Raw genomic sequence first — 16,471 nt, 5'->3', positions numbered from 1 at the left:
GGGGGGGCCCACAGAAGACGAGGCCACTGCACAGGTGCTCCTCAAGGAGCTCACCTTTTCTGTAAAAAGGGTTGAGAACTGGCTGGAAATGTTGCTAGTTTCTGCTTTAGAACACCAGTGATGGCCAAAACCACAATTATTTTCCTTGGAGGATGTTATTCGGCAGGTGAAGGTGTCAGGCTCTTGGATTTCAGCACATGACACCTTGGAATGTCAAGGGTCGTGTGTCTGAAATAACACCTGGGGTTTGTACCCCCGTGCTGCCAGCACCGAATGGTGTGAAGGTTCGTTCCCAGAAGGTTTCCTGGTCCCCGTGCTGCCCAGCTGGCAGGAGGCAGGGCAGAGCCCTGCTCTGGTCTGGGCAGCCTCGCCGCGCTCTCGTCCCGCTCACCTTCCGCTGGCAGAGCTCTCCAGCGGAGGAACCTCTGGGGCAGAGGCCCCGTGTGCTCTCCAGTGGCATCACCCTCAGCAGCACATCTAACACGGGCAGCTCTACACGTGGGGAAGGCAGAGGAAGGTGCCGCTCGCAGGTTATTGCTGCTCTCAGGAGCCAGCGCAAGGCAGAGCGGGTTTCTGGGGACACTCGTCATGCTGAAATCTAACCAGAATAATGGTGACTGATCCACTAAACAAACCGGGCAGATTTTTCCCCAAAGGGACTACACACAGGCTTGCATTTCGGTTTGTTGTTTTTTATTTCCTTGTCTCCTCTATGTACTTATGATAAAAGAATACCTGAAAAACTGAGCCAGCTTAGTGTGTCACTTACACACTGCTGTTAGTTGGAGAGCTCTTGCTGTGAGACATGGATGAGAAATGCACAGATTGCTTTATAGGCGGTCGTTTTTCCCTTTCCCTGTTTCCCCACCTTTTGTCACAAATCACTGCTGGATGTGTCACTCTTCTTAGTCTTCCTCCAGGCCCCTCCTGGTGCGTGGGTGTGAGCTGAGGAACATGACTCTGAAACACACATTTAAACCCGGGGCTGGAGAGTTCACAATGAGGTGACACTGCAAGTGTGATCAGATTCACAAAGAACAGCACTGGAAGGTTCCTCTTGTTCCTGCCTATTTTACAAACACTGCTGTCATTCTTCGGGAGGCTCCGACTGAGAGCACCGTGGCTCTCACAGCAGAAGAGCACGGCGATACACATTTAAAGAAAAAAGCCATTCCTGCCATGTGCTTTGCCAAGTACTACAATTTTCTGTGAAACTGGGGCCACTCTTCTGTGCTCCATCAGCCCCGGGGAGAAGGAAACACGCAGGGCTCAATAAGGTCACTCCTGAGTCCTGCGGCTCTCGGGCCACGATTCCTGCATCCCTTGTTGGTCCTGGCGCCTGCCCACGCCGTGGAACGTGGGGCTGAGGCCATTGTGCCTCCCCAGCTGTGTCTGACGGCCCCTGCCAGAGAGGAGGGGAGAGAGAAATCAGCAGTTTGCGTTCAGAGCTGAAATAACACGGCCTGGTGGACAAGATGCCAGCGCTGCCTCTTCCCACCTCATTTGTGGTGCTCAGGCAGAACCTCACTCTACAGAATTACAGTAACGTCAGCCTGCTGCTGCTTTTTCAAACTTAATATTCCAGCAGCAAGCAGGAGTGTATTGATCTAAGCTTAATAAAATTATATGTATGCAATTTTCATTTATTTTTAATTCAGCATTCAGAGTAGCACCAGACCTAATTCTTGCCCATTTCCATCTTGCAGACGAAGCCGGGACCCATCAAGGCAGCAGACTCGCCCTCGGAGCGCGCGGTGTCCGTGTACTGCTACAACTGCTCCCGCAAAGGACACCTCGGATACGTAAGTCTGGGCACTCCCTGCCAGGGCTGCGCTCCCTGGGCTGGAAATCCATCCCTGCCACGCTCTCTGATCCGTGTGTGGCTGGAGGAGAGAGCTGGAGGAGCCACGCTGGTGCGTGACACCAGAGGAGTGTGACCACACCTGGGGGAGGACAGTGAATAAAGGGACCTCACCCAGCTAACTTAAAGATAGGGAGGCACTAACAGTTGCTTTCTCTCCTTGGGAGGTTCATTGATTTGAGGCTGCCTGGGAGAGAAAATATCCATTGGAAAACAGTTGCTGAATACAGCTTTTTTCCCCCTTTCTTTTTTTTCCCACATTCAACATTATGTCAGGATTTTCACCACACTCAGCCCAGCTATTTGAGTGCTGTTTTGGGAATCTTCCATTTCTGCCTGCTTGTGATGATCCTTATTTGTAGTTTCCTAGTTTAGTTCAACATCTGACCTAAGTTTGGCATTGTCCTTCTGTGAGGTGCTGCCTGGTAAAAGAGGTGTCATGAGCCTTTCGTGGCTTCAGTAAAACCAGGAGATGTGGCTGCATCTTCCAGGGAGTTTTGGTGATATTTATCACCTTTTTTGGTGCCTATAGTAAGTTCAGCTCTGTACCTGCAATTACTAACACAGAACTAATAATAGGGTTTTTTCTTTTATGGAATAAATGCAGGAGCCAAGACACAAATATTCTAGAAAATGAATGTTAATCATGCATTGGATGGGTTTAGCTTATTTTCTCCTGTGGCTTAGAAGCAGCAAATTGCCAGCAAATTCCTCTCTTCCCTTCTGCCTGTTCTTGTGTGTCAGACCCTTCAACTATCGAGTATCTTTTGTTAAAAGCCTGGGCCTTTAGTTTAGCTGACTTTTATTAAACTGTCCAAAAAATTGCACAGGAGGAAGGCAGACATACATGGATACAAGTAAGGCTGCTATAAAAGTAATGAGTAATTATTAGAGATGCTGTAGATTGATTGTTTAAGTCATTATTAAGGCTCATGCAAAAATAATTAGAACTTATGTGTGAGGATCTGATGGTAAATACTTTGATTGAAACTGGTAGAAACTAGAAAATCAGAAAGGGAGGAAAGCAACTCGTGGACATTTTATATCCCTCGAAGTAAAGAAAGATAACTTTGATATTTGTAGTAGTGTACAAGGAGCAGAAACCGCCTGGGCAAAGACTGAGTGAAAGGGGATAAGCCAACAGCAACATGAGAGGACAGAGGTACCAGATCTTCCCATGTGCACACCATTCCCAAAAACAGACAGAACACTTGGCAGGAAAACTGATCCTTCACTAAATTTCAGCCAAGCAAATGCCAAAAAGAAGCTCAGAAATGCAAAATACATCAAAAATGCATCTCTGATCTGCTGTGCCTCTGGAAGGGAGGGAGGAGCAGGCGGGGACAGGGGTTGCCAGGGTGGCACTGAGAGGCAGCAGCAGCACATGCAGGAAAGCTGCTGGTCCCATGGTGCAGACATCAGGTGAGCGAAAGCTCCTGACAGCTCCTGGAGATTGGTGAGGCCCAGATGCCACTCGAATGGCTTCAAAGTGACAGAGAGTAGAGTTACATTAGCTGTCAGGGAGAAATTCTTCTCTGTGAGGGTGGGCAGCCCTGGCACAGGTACCCAGAGCAGCTGTGGCTGCCCCTGGAAGTGTCCCAGGCCAGGCTGGACAGGGCTTGGAGCCACCTGGGACAGTGGAAGGTGTCCCTGCCCATGGCAGGGGTGGGATAGGATGAACTTTAAGGTCTCTACCAAGCCAAGCCATTGTGGGATTCTGTGTTTCTATGCTCTCAGCAGTGTCTAAGAAGAGAAAGATGATGGAGCAAAGCACAGCAGGTAACAGGCAATTTGCAAGGAGGATAAAGGGGAATAAAGCACCTGTCAATATCATGGTACCCAGATACAAGGCAGAATCATAGGAAGTGTTCCTGTTAGCCTGGCTCTCAAGACATGGACAAAACTGTGTGCACAGGAGTGAAAAACTTACATTCCTGCTCCAGGTGTTTGGGAAATTGGCTGGCATGCATATGATGCCACAGTCAGCCCCTTCCTCGCCTCAGCTGTCTATTCAGGGCTCTCCCTTCTGTTTCCTCTTTCTGTTCCCTGCACCTGATGTGTTCGCAGCAGCCTGCTGCAGGATTTGCCTCTGGCTTGTCCCCGTGAGGGAATGGCACACGGTGACCACCCACCCTGGCTACTGGCAGGCTCTGGCTCCCCGTGGCTGCTGCCCTCTCTGCTTTGGCCTGCCACCCCTCTGCAGGGACCCTCTGCAGGGAGCCTCACCCAGGTGCCAGGGCTGCCCTGCCAGGGCACTGCTTGCCTCTGAGGGTCAGACATGGGCACAGCAAGTGCTGGGGTCCTGCTCTCAGGGTCTGGGTGCTGGGATGACCCCAAGAGTGTAAAAGTCCTTGTTCTCCCAGCCCATGCACCCAAAGAAGGAGTCTGAAATGTGTAGGATCGGCTTCTCAAGGTTGTTTATTTTCCTTTATCTAGAACATTCTTTCTCTGATCTGCTGAGCTCTGTCCAGCAGCTTGGCCATGGCATTCTGTCTGCCCTCAGGGTGGTGGTCACATTTTATACCAAAAACTACCTGTGCCATGTTTACAATAACGTGCCAGTATCTGTCATTTATGTTGGACAGTGTGTCTGTACCTTAAACCAATAGAAAAGTGTCACCATCACAGCAAGGCATGGAGGGCAAGAAGGAGAAGAAGGTCAGGACACGCCCAAATTCCTCCATCTTGTCCCCTTGAACCCCATTCTAAAAATCCCCAAATTTCTACTCTTTCACCCTGTGTTAATTCAAATATCACGCTACTCAAACCCTTGTGGCTTGCAATTCCTCATACAGGGTTGGCAGCCTTCTCCACAGGCTAAAATCAAAGCCACAGGTGTTTTTGACTTCTTGCCAGGGTCTCCGAGCCCCTGCCAGGGTCTGGAGCCAGCCAGGGCAGCCAGAGGGGTGTGCTGGGCTCTGACATCCTGCCTGGCAGCAGGACTGCCCTGTCCCTCTGCCCCATAGCTCTGTCAGCAACTCACCTGGTGTTTACCTGTCCTCACCTGGTCTTCATCGTGCGTTCTGTGGGTGTTACAGAGCGTGGTAAGTGCAGGAGGACGGGGGATTCCTTCTGTGTGCTCAAACAGCACCCGTGTCTCAGTGTGGGCAGGAGGGATTACGAGCTGCTCGTGAAAATGTCAGTGCTGACCACATCCCCCACAGTACAGACCAGGACTGCAGGACCTGGCCCATTTCACCTCCAGGAAATCACCACCCAGCCACCTCTAGTGACCTGAAATGTGTTTTGCAGGAGTGCTCAGAGAAGAGGATGCAGGGAAACATGTTCCCCACTTCTCCCTTCGTCTGCTACTACGATGATGAGTGCGACATCAAGAGGAGAGCCAACAGGTTAAAAAGAAAGGTGGCAGGTACAGTGTGTTTTGGGAGATCCCTCCCACCTTCCAGTTCTGTGTTTGTGCTTTTTAGAAACATTGTGGGATTATTTTCATGTGCTGGGAAGAGCTGCATGGATTTGACCAGGGGGAGCCTGGTGGTAGTAAAAGATTTGTGACTTAAGTCATCCGTGTCTATCATGGAAATTGAGTGTGTCAAAGTCACTCAGTGAGCATTGTCAGATGTTTTAATTCTGAAAAATCTGCTGACATTAAAAATGCCATGAAATAGGAGTAAGGGGATTAAATCACGATTTGTTAAGATTCTAGCCTGATGACAGGAAAAAAACACAATGAAAAAATCTGCCAGAGATAAATTTTTGTCTACCTTCAAACAGAACAGAGGAGAGGTGTGATGGCTCAGGTGCCAAGTTTTAGGGTTTTCAGGTATTGAAATAATCCACTCTGCTCTCCAGACCTGCAGGAAGCTGGCCTTCTGCCGGAACAGTCTGAAACAGTGCTTCAGGAGGAGCAGCTTGAGGTGCCCAGCCACAAGAAAAAGAGCAAGCTTAGCAAGCTTTGGAAAGAGCAACAGGGGAAGCCAAGCAGGAGCAGTGAGCAGCAAAAGAAGATGAAGGTGAACCGGGCAAAGAAGGCCCAGGAGAAGCACAGGAGGGATGCTCAAATGCACAGCGAGGCGGAGGACTTCCCTCGGGGGCACAGGCAGCAGGGCTGCAAGGGCAGCAGGGCCCGCCGCAGGTCCCTCTTCCAGGCACTCTCAGGCAAGGCCACGTGTGCTGAGCAGCCTCTAGAAGGTGCCAAAAGGAAGAAGAAATGGAAAAAGCAGAGAAATGATAGTCCTGACAGCAGGGACAATCTATTCCTTATAAAACAGCGGAAGAAGTCCAAGCAGAAATCCTGGTGATGGCCGGTAGCACTGGCATTCCCTGGCTCTGGCCCTGCCTCCTCTTTACTCCTGTCCCTCTCTTAGCACATTAATTTGAGTCCGTCCCTGACCCGGCACGCTGGGCACCATCACCCACCCCGTCCACCTCCGCAGCCAGAGGGGACCACTCCATCTCTGAGAGCCACCCGTGGCAGGGCTGGTCTCAGAATATGCTGTATGTTTATTTTCTTTGCTTGGGGATATGGGGCATGCTGGGTTTGGCAGGGTTTGTTTGTTCAGCAGTGAGATGTGGCTGTGCTGTTGGAGCACAGCACCTTTGGGGCCAACGCCAGGGAGACTTGGGTCGGGGTGGGTGGGATGGAAAGCAGGAACATGGGTATAAAGCACATCCCCTCAACCACCAGTCCTCTCCAGCGAGCAGGAGGGCACTGGGCACTTCCCTGGAAGGGACAGCCAAGTCTCTGCTTTGTGCTCGGGGATGCAGCAGTCCCACATCTCACTCAGCCATCCATCCCCTGCCCTCAGGCCTCAGCTTTTGGGGATCCATCCTGTTCTTACCAGCTGGTCAGCAGAGCAGGAATGAGCAGCTGGGCCTGGAATAGAGTTTACATCTCACACTAAATCTGTCCTTGTTCCTTTTGATGTGTTGGAGGAAAAAGGAGCAGAGTCTAAAGAACATACTTGGTTCCAGTCACACTGTGCTAAAATTTAATTTTTTTTAAAGACAGTTATTTTTGTACACTGGAATTCAGCATGCTGTTTTAAGGTTTGTAAGAGTAAAATGCTTTATCAAAGGACTAACGCAAATAAAACTTTACACGAGAAATATTAAAAGAATGGGTTTGTTCCTCATTTCCTTGCATTCCAAACATAATTGAAAACAGCATCATGTTCTCGTTCCTGACTGCATCACCACTGGCAAGAGTAAAGGAAAAAAGTAATGCATTTGTACTGCACTGTAGTGAAAAGGAAATTATCCATACCCTGCTGCTCCATGACGTGCTCGGTGCTGTACCACTCTAAGCGAGCAGCTGATGGCAACAGCACAGTGTCACTGAGCTGCAGCTCCTCTCCTCCTGCAGCAGTCCCCTGTTAAAATTGAGACACTCATACCCTGCAAGGGTATCTGGAAAGGGATATGGGCACCCAAGGAAAACTGAGGACTCTCATTATGCCAGTGTTATCCCCTGCCAGTGCCCCCTAAATTCAGCAGGTGTTTGTGTAGCAAACTCAACAGTGAGAACACAGGTGTTCTGGTGACCGTGTCATCCTGGTTCAGAGTATTTGTGATATACACCTGCATAGTATTTGCAAGCCTAATGTCTAGCTTTGCTTCAGCATGTCTTTGGCAACAAAAATTACGTTTGGCTTAACTTCATTTTTTGCTTGATTGGAAAGTTCCTGATGATACTGAAAAGAAAATCAGTTTTAGCCCTATTGAAAGAAATATTAAGTCAATTCCACAGAAGAGACTTGTTTTTAACATGGAAACTGCTCTTTTCCCAGCTGCTGTGTTGTACATCCCTTTTTGATTTTGAATTCTGTGTTTCCTTTGAGCAAAAGTCATCACTTGTGCCTTGGGCAGGTCCTGGCAGGCAGCTCCGGCACGGTGGCTCACACTGGTGGGACCACAGGAGTCTGGCTGCCCACTCTGCTCCTGCTGTCACCTGCTGCCAGCACCAGCAGTGACCCGGGCTGGGTCTGTCTCTGGTCACCCCGAGTCCTGCAGGCACCCAGCCCCGCAGAGCCTTTGAGGAGGTCTGCAGCTTGTGATTGCTTCCAGTGAGCAAAGGATAGAGCAAACATGATTTTCAGGACCATGGGAAGGGAAAAAAGGGAAGCAGCGACCCTGGCAGCTGACGGGATCTGGGTGAGGGAGCATCCTCCAGGCCCCAGGCAAGGTCCCAGCAGGTGGGCAGCAGTGTTGGCACTGGGGGTAAAGAAACAAGATCCTGCAGTGGCACATCCAGCCTGGGGCACAGACGAGGGGTGAGTTTGGGTCCTGGCAGGGAATGACATCAACTCCAGGACTGACCAGTGTCAGGCTTGGCAGAAATCTGCACCCAGTGGGGCATTCAGGGGAGAATTGGCAGATCTGGATAGTGCCACCAGTGAGGAAAGAGGGGCAGGGACAAGGCTGGCTTGTTGCTGGAAAACACCTGGCTGAATCAGGTGTGACATGAACTGGTGCCTGCAGCTCTGGCTGGCATCACTTGGAGCAAAGCAGGTTGTGTCCAGCAGATGCTGTCACCAGCAACCAGTGCCACCCAGCACAGCCTGTAAGGCTTCTGTGGGCAGCTGATGGATCTCAGAGAGTTCAGCGTGAGAATAAAGCTGCAGGAGATTGTTTATATTCAGTGAGGAGGAGAGGGCAAGGAAAATGGCAAAAAGGGGTGAATTTCCCAGCACCATCAATACCAGCACGTCAGGTGCTGTGAAAGGGCAGGGCTGTGCTGGAATCCTGCACCAGGCCTGGCGCCTGGCACACTGAGCTGCTTCCATCGAGCTCTGCTTTATTCCATTAAACCACAAGGTTCCTCAGCCTGTCACTCCTCCCGCCTGCTTGCCCCCCTCCTTTAGAGAACTGTCAGTCCTTACTCCAGAGATGCCTGGGACTGAAAAACATGCTCATCCCAGGAGAGGACGGTGTCTGGAGGTCGCAGCTGATGTGCACTGGTGAGGCAGCATGAGGAAACCTACATTGCGTGAATAAATAAAGGGCCGCAGCTCAGAGCCAGCACTGCAGAGGAGACACGAGGGATGGATCAGAAGGTCAGAGTCTTGTTGGGTAATGGGGGCAGGTGTCCCAGGAGTGAAGAGGGGAGAAGGGAGTATTGGGCCCATCATGTGTTGCAGCCACTACACAGAGAGGTTGAGGAAAGGAGTGCTGTGATTTGAGGTGTCTGTGTCCATGGCACACCTGTGGAGGGAACTGGATGTGTCTTTGTGACACAGCACAGGTCTGGCTCTTCCTTGAAGTGCTCCTTCCCCTAAAGTCTGTCTCAAGCCGTCAGTCTCTGTGCAATTGCTGTTCAGTCTGCAGGGCCCATCACTCCACCACACGTGTACCGGGCCACGCCGTAGCCAGCACCAGCAGCCCAGGGTGTGACACCAACCCAGGCGTGCCCAGAATCACCCCACGTGTCACTGAGCAGCTGCTCCAGGGCGCTGGGCAGGCTGGGTTCATTCACCCCAACAGGCGGGCGCTGACACAGGAGCTCCCAGCCAGGATGGGCATCCCAGGCTGCACCTCCAGGTGGGACTGGGGGTGACAGGGGCACAGCAGGGTCAGTGACAGCTGACCGTGGCACCACAGGGCACAGCAGCCAGTAATTGCACTTTTTTTGCATTGCAAAATGATTATTAGCACCTCAGTTCATTATCAGAGCAAATTTAATTTTTCAATGTAAAGGAGCCGGTTGTATTTATAAAGGAAACACTGTTGATACAGCCGGAAAAAATTAATTCATGACAAATGTAAGGAAAACTAATAGTCTTTAACCAGGGCAATATTTGACTGTGTCTAATTGTGCTTTGCGAGGTTTGAAAAGTCCTGGCAGAAATTCTTGCAGAGGCATTTTGCACTTCTCCTGATGAAACTGCATTTAAACATTAGGTTTGTTTTTTTTTTTTTTTAATTAACCTTGTGCCGGTCTGGTCAAATTATAGAAATACTGCTGTGGAAAGCTGGTATTCTCTGGTGTATTTGTGCACTGGCAGGGGCATTGTGTGCATTTGGGAAGGTGCTGTCTAATCCAAATCCATTCAGACAGAAAACAAGGAGAGGGAGCAGAGGCAAGGCCAAGTGGCTGCAGGGAGCTGCCAGGCAGGAGGTGCTGGTGGAGCCTGCAGGCAGGCTGCCCACAGCCAGCAGAGGAAGGTTCAGCAGCACCGGGGGGTTTGGGATGGGGGAGGTTTCGGAGACACGTCTATTCACTGCCAAGAACACACGGACACAGGTAACCTTTGGAGCCATGGGCTGATTGCAGTGGCCAGAGCAAGCCCAGCGCAAGAGGGACAAGCCCAGCTGAGGCTTCAGCTGTTTCCTGGTCGGGTCAGGGCTCCAGGGGGCTGTTCCTGCGGGGCTCTGCGGAGGTGCCACATCCCAGGCGTGCCCCAGCCCCGCTGTGGCACGGCCGCCTCCTTTGTGAGGACAGGCTGCAGCCGCTCCGTGCGCTGCATCCCGGGCTCAGGCTGCTGGGCTCCGGCGGGCACGGGCTGGCAGCTCTGCCCGCTCAGCCGAGGGCTCTCAAGCCGCTGTCCCACCTGCGGTCCCACCTGCGGTCCCACCTGCGGTCCCACTGCGGTCCCGCTGTGCGGGAGGCAAACCGGAGCGTCCCGGCTTGCGAAGCGCCGGGCAGGGCGGCCCCGGCTGCTTTCCCGGAGCGGTGCAGGTGCTGCAAAGGGGACACAGCTGCCCCTGTAGTGTCCTCCCCTCAGCCCTGCGGGCAGTCCCAGCCTCTCGCCCTCCCACCGCACTCGGCTCTCCTCAGGACAGCTTGGAGACGCGCCATCCCCTCAACTCAGCTGCCAACTTGAAGCCAATTTGCATTGGATAATTATTTTCAATTAAGTGATAACAATCGTGTTCTGAACAGAAATAATCTTGTCCAAAGGCCAAACAGTTTATCCCGTCTCGGAGACGAGGCTGCCGCCCGGCGCAGCTCCGTTATCGCGGCGCGGCGCGGGGGGTTCGGCGGCGGCCCCGGGGCGGCCTCTGCCCGCAGGTTCCTGCTGCCCTCGGGCAGGATGGAGCGGGAGAGATCCTGCTGTCCTCGGGCAGGATGGAGGGGGAGATGGAGGGGAACAGCTCCTGCTGTCCTCGGGCAGGATGGAGGGGAACAGCTCCTGCTGTCCTCGGGCAGGATGGAGGGGGAGATAGAGAGGGACAGCTCCTCCTCTCCTCGGGCAGGATGGAGCAGGACAGCTCCTGCTCTCCTTGGGCAGGATGGAGCGGGAGATGGAGGGGGACAGCTCCTGCTCTCCTCGGGCAGGATGGAGGGGAACAGCTCCTGCTCTCCTCGGGCAGGATGGAGGGGGAGATAGAGAGGGACAGCTCCTCCTCTCCTCGGGCAGGATGGAGCAGGACAGCTCCTGCTCTCCTTGGGCAGGATGGAGCGGGAGATGGAGGGGGACAGCTCCTGCTCTCCTCGGGCAGGATGGAGGGGAAGATGATGGGGGACAGCTCCTGCTCTCCTCGGGCAGGATGGAGGGGGACAGCTCCTGCTCTCCTCGGGCAGGATGGAGGGTCCCCCGAGGAGCCGGGAGCCGCCCGCGTGTCCCCGGTGCGGTGTCGGGGAGAGGAGCCCTTCTGGGGCGGAGCTGGGCCCCGCACGGCCCCGCTGCTCCACGGGCACGCACTCGGCACGGCAGGGCCAGCCCGGGCAGGGCCAGCCCGGACAGCCGGGACTGGCCGCAGCTCCTCCAGCCCCGCACAGGACACTCCAGCGGGCTGGCATCTCTGCTCAGCATCCTCCCCGGCGAGCAGCCCGGTCCCGCTAAAGCAGCACCGGGCGCTGAGGGTCCCTCGGGCACAGGCAGGGCGGCTGTGGGCTGGTGACGAGCAGAGCTGTGCCTGTCAGTCCGGGAGCGCTGTGCTGGGAAGAGCTCTGGCCAGAGCCGCTGTGCCCCGGGGCGAAGGGACAGCCCAGCCCGTCCGGCAGGAGCCCCGCTGGCGTGACACCGCGGCTGGGAGGCTCTGCCCCGCTCCAGCACGGGACGGGAGCAGCGCTGGAGGCTCCGGCTGCAGCAGGACGTGCTCTGGAGCAGCAGCCAGGCTCTGCCCGGCCCGGGGGCTGCCCTTGTCCCCACGGCGCCGGGGGCTGCCCTCAGAGCCACCCGAGCCACCCAGGCCAGCGCTGGCGCGGCTAGGCTCACACGGACTCATCCTGCACTTTCCTGGAGTTTTCAATCCGCCAAAGCCCAGTCAGTTGGGAAGATTGGACTCCGGTGCTCCTGCAAGTGAAAAATAGCAAATCCAATATCTTTTTAGTGGTGTTTTTATATTCAAATTAGACATAATCTCCATGAATAAAATTACTGTTCCCAAAGGGATCATGCCCAATTTAAATGTATAAAATGTCATTAAAAGGGCGCTGGCTTGCTATTAAAATTTAACTCCAGCAAACCCCCAATGTCATTTGTATTATAGTTTTACAATTAAGCCAGAGATGTTGGAAATAATAGTTTTGATGTACAATCTGGTACCATACAGTAGGAGCACATTGTTCCTCGGAAGCTGCAGCCGGACCTATCGCTGGCACCATGGCCACCAGCCCTGGCTCCTGGGGACAGGGCACAGCCCTGGCCCTGGCGAGTGGCAGCAGGTCCCTGCCCCTCCCCGGCACTGGCAGAGCCACCTGAGAGAGCAGCTGCAGGGATGAGGGATGTGGGTCTGCTGGCAGGACGCACACGTGGGGCCGTGACTCCTCTGTGCCAGGCAGGGGATGTGGATCCCTCTCCCTGCCCCAGCTCTGCTTGGGTTTGCCCCAGCTCTGCCACACCAGAGCTGTGTGCCGTGGGCTGCTTCTGTGGGGAGCTCAGCACTGCTCCCAGGGGCAGGTGATCCCCACAGGGACCATCCTGGGGCTGCTTCACCCTCACGGACGTGGGCACAAGGGAAGATCTGTGGCTGTGGGGGGCTGGCCTCAAATCCCAGGTGAGTGCTCTCCGTTCAGGTGAGGGCTCCAGAAGCAGCTGGGAGCAGCAGCAGGAGGAGGGATGCAGCAGAAAAATGTCTGCGTGGGGCTCTGATGCCCTGTGCCTGGTGGTTATTTAATCTTTAACCCAGCAGCAGTTCAGCTGGTGGGAGCTGTGGGCTGTGTTCCACATGGCACGGGAGGGAGATCAGGGAGATCAGATTTACTGGGTGCTCTGATCATGGCTGGTGAGCTTTCAGACGCTCTGGATGTCCCTCAGTTATCAGGAGACCTGGCAGAGTCTGTTCCCTCTCTCCCTGAGGGCTGGAGGCCTGTTGGTCCCTCAGTGCCACAGCTCAAAAGCAGAACCAGGTTATCCTTGGAGGTGGCAGCCACCAGAGCAATGGCCTGTCCTGTCCTGCCCCAAACCCTCATGGTTCTGCCCCAAACACTGGTGGTCCTGCTCCCCTTGGCTGGCAGGATTTTACAGCTGAGACGAGGTTTCCTGAATGTTTCCAAGAAACCCCGAGAGCACAGAGCCCTGGCGAGGGCTGGCAGGAGCTGAGCATTTGGTGGAGTCTGGAGCCTGCCTGAGCCTGTGTCCCACGCTGGAAGTCAGGATGTATCCATTTCCCATCTGCATGGCAGGTGTCTTTGGTTAATTGGGCAGTTTTCCTTATCTCTTCCCACCCAATCCCCTCTCAGGGCAGACATCAGCTGATAATGGGCCATTGAATGTCACTGTGACTGACAAGAACTGTAACATTCCATCGTGAGACGCTCCGCCCTGAGAGAGGAGCCCAGCATTCCTACCTGGATACAATCTGGAGTCTCTGGAACATCAGCAGGGCTTTTCCTGCACTGATTTCCCAGAGGAGCAGCTGCCTCTCCCGCTGCAGGAAGACTGCACCCTTTTCTGCAGGATCCCTGCTCCAACAGAACCACTCCTGACACTCCAGGAGGACTGCAGCCACAATTCCAATGGAACTGCTGCCAACACCCTGACCAACAGGGTGCCAGGTTGTGCTCTGGCCCTGTCAGTGTTGTTTTGGTTTGTTAGCGTTCAGAAACACACATAATCACAGGATACAATTATATGCAGGTGCTTTTATTGAGGGCTCTGGGAGTCGGGGTACAGACCCAAATCTGACTCCAACACGGCTTTCGAGCTGAACGTATTTTATATTCTATCGTTATATAACTTACACATTACTTATTAAACTTGTATTGTTCTATTGTATACATTGACATGTTTTATCGTGATCTTTCTTAGGTCCATGACCACAATTTCTCATGATTATTCTTTCTGATTAAACAGTAATTATATTTAATTACTAAACAATCGTCACATCTAACAATTATATCAATTATCATGTACTAGCTACATAGTGCAGTACTAGTTCTTCATGTGCTAAAGGTATTTATTTTTCCAGGGCCTACAAAGCTTATTTTCCCATTAACCCTAAATCCCCATGATTTTAAAACCCTTTTACTATCAGGTTCACTGCATTGCTTATTTTATCTTTTTATTTCCTTCCCTAATAAAGAACTGTTATTCCTGCTCCCATATTTGTGCCTGAGAGCCCCTTAATGTCAAATTTATAACAATTTGGAGGGAGGGGATTTACATTTTCCATTTCAGGGGAGGCTCCTGCTCTCCTTAGCAGACACCTGGCTTTAAAGCCAAGACACCCTGGGCAGCTGAGACTGGGCCCCTTCAGCGGGGATCTCCAGGAGAGGGACGCTGGAGCGAGCTGCTGGAGCATTCCCAGCTGGCGCTGGAGTCACCCCAGAGCTCCCGGTCCCTCGGGGCAGGGCTGCTCCCACGGCCCAGAGCTGGCACCTGCACCCCACAAACACCCGCTCCTGGCTCAGGAACAGCCTGTATAATGTACCAAATAATTACTGTGCATTACAGGGGATAATGCATATTCAAACGCGCATTTGACTTTCAGAGCAAGCAGGTGGGTGAACACGCATGTTATAAAATACACGTATTTAAGTAATGTGCAATTAATGGGGCAAAGCACTCAAAACTATTTATTACTTCTGGGAACAGACCAACTTTCCAAGCATTTTAATTACTGCAGCATTATTTTGAAAACAAAGATAGCATTCAGTCTTTCACATTCTCTCTCTTTTTCCCAAAAGAGCAGAAAAACTGTGTTAGAACCTATCACTCCTGTGTGTAGCAGGGAAATGCTGAAGGAAAAAAAGTATGCAGAGCCCTGGGAAGGTTGTGATGGAACAAATTCCTGCAGCAGGAGAGCAATAAATAACTCTACAAAATAGATCTTACATATGTAATATATATTGTGTTATATTTTTTATATATATTGTACAGAATTTGTGAAAACCAGCCCCAGGTTCTATACCCACTCTGGCAAGCTGGAGCTGCGCCCTGAGGGATGCGCAGGGATCGCTGTGGGGAGCAGCAGCAGGGCAGCAGCAACAGGGCAGCAGTGCCACAGCAGCAGTGCAGGGCAGCAGTGCAGGGCAGCAGTGCAAAGCAGCAGTGCCACAGCAGCAGTGCCACAGCAGCAGTGCCACACCACGTCTCCCCACATCCCCACCTCTGTGAGGCTGAAGGGGCTCCCAGCACCTGGATTTCCACGCTGAAGCACAAGAATATAATAAAATAATAATAAAATCTTTATTTAATGTGTAATAAAATCTTTTTTTGCTTCCCACACCTCGATGCTGTCGCTGCTGGAGCCTTTCCAGGCCCAGCCCCGCAGCGCCCTGGGGACTCACATCCCACTGCAGACTGGGGAGCTCCCCGTGCCCTGCTGCTGTCCTCGCTGCCCTTCCCTCCCCACAGAGTGCCCAGCAGCACTCTGACACTGCAGCAGGGCCAGCAGCCCAGGCAGGATCTCCCCAGGCTGCCCCAGGTGTGCAGAGCTGCTCCAAGCCCTGGGACCCAAATCCCCCTCGTGCTGCACCGCCCCGGGCACCTTCCGCACGTCCCGCCCGCCAAGGGAGCTTGGCTTGCACCAGCAGGGAAAACTACACACTTAATTAAATACATTTCTTTTCATTTTCAAGGAGCTTTCTAAATTTATGCTAATAGCTGAGTGCTTCTGAGTCGTAGGCTGACAACACACCAGGTCATATTTTGCATTAAAATACATGAATCCAAAATGAAAATATTGGCAGATTTGGCATCCAGCAATCCAATGGGGAAATGCCCACCCAGGCACCTCTATTGCATCTAGAGCAGGTCAGAGTGTGGGCCTGGCTCTCACACAGCACATGGCCACATGCAAAAGGTCCCTTTTAATTCTTAAAAGAAAAGCAGTTTAATCATTGTGAGGAACTATACCTTCAGGGTATCATTTCAAAAATACAGGCAGAGATTAGCAGGGATTTGTGAGATTGTGTTTATTCCCAATTTAAGTGCTTTCCATAAATTAATTATAAAAGCAAGCCCAAACCAGTCAGAAGTACACTGGGAAATTCTCAGAGTGCTCGTCATTTTCATGCACTAATATTCATGCCATCTGCCTGCCTTTTTCCTGCAGTTTGTCTAAACACTCAATGGTTATCCTGTCCTGCTTTCCTTGGCCGTGCCCTGTCCCTCTCCCCGCTGCCCCAAGTGCTGCCCCAAGTATCTCCCTGAGAGCCTTACAAAGAGGAAGTTGTGTTTGGCAAGTGGAAAGTTGTCACCCTGCGGGCACAGGCTGTGGGTTCATTCCCATTTACAGGATTCACTCCCATTGGGTTCCTTCCCA

The 16,471-nt window shown here is 52.5% G+C and overlaps 1 protein-coding gene across 2 annotated transcripts in view; it reads left to right on the top strand.

Annotated features, from left to right (window-relative positions):
- The window catches only part of ZCCHC7 (zinc finger CCHC-type containing 7), a 90,767-nt gene extending 83,828 nt beyond the window's left edge, over nucleotides 1–6,939 (top strand). For both annotated transcript variants that reach the window (XM_030258019.4, XM_030258018.4), the window contains exons 8-10: nucleotides 1,707–1,802; nucleotides 5,114–5,231; nucleotides 5,672–6,939. In XM_030258019.4, the coding sequence (XP_030113879.4) occupies nucleotides 1,707–1,802; nucleotides 5,114–5,231; nucleotides 5,672–6,120 (663 nt within the window). In that variant the 3' untranslated portion in view covers nucleotides 6,121–6,939. The remainder of the gene's footprint in view (nucleotides 1–1,706; nucleotides 1,803–5,113; nucleotides 5,232–5,671) is intronic.
- The last annotated feature ends 9,532 nt before the right edge of the window (nucleotides 6,940–16,471 follow it).

Source organism: Taeniopygia guttata, chromosome Z, assembly GCF_048771995.1.
Source record: "Taeniopygia guttata chromosome Z, bTaeGut7.mat, whole genome shotgun sequence".
Classification (NCBI taxonomy): Eukaryota; Metazoa; Chordata; class Aves; order Passeriformes; family Estrildidae; genus Taeniopygia; species Taeniopygia guttata.
The sequence above is the reverse complement of the archived record's forward strand: the minus strand, read 5'-3'. Positions and strand labels throughout refer to the sequence as shown.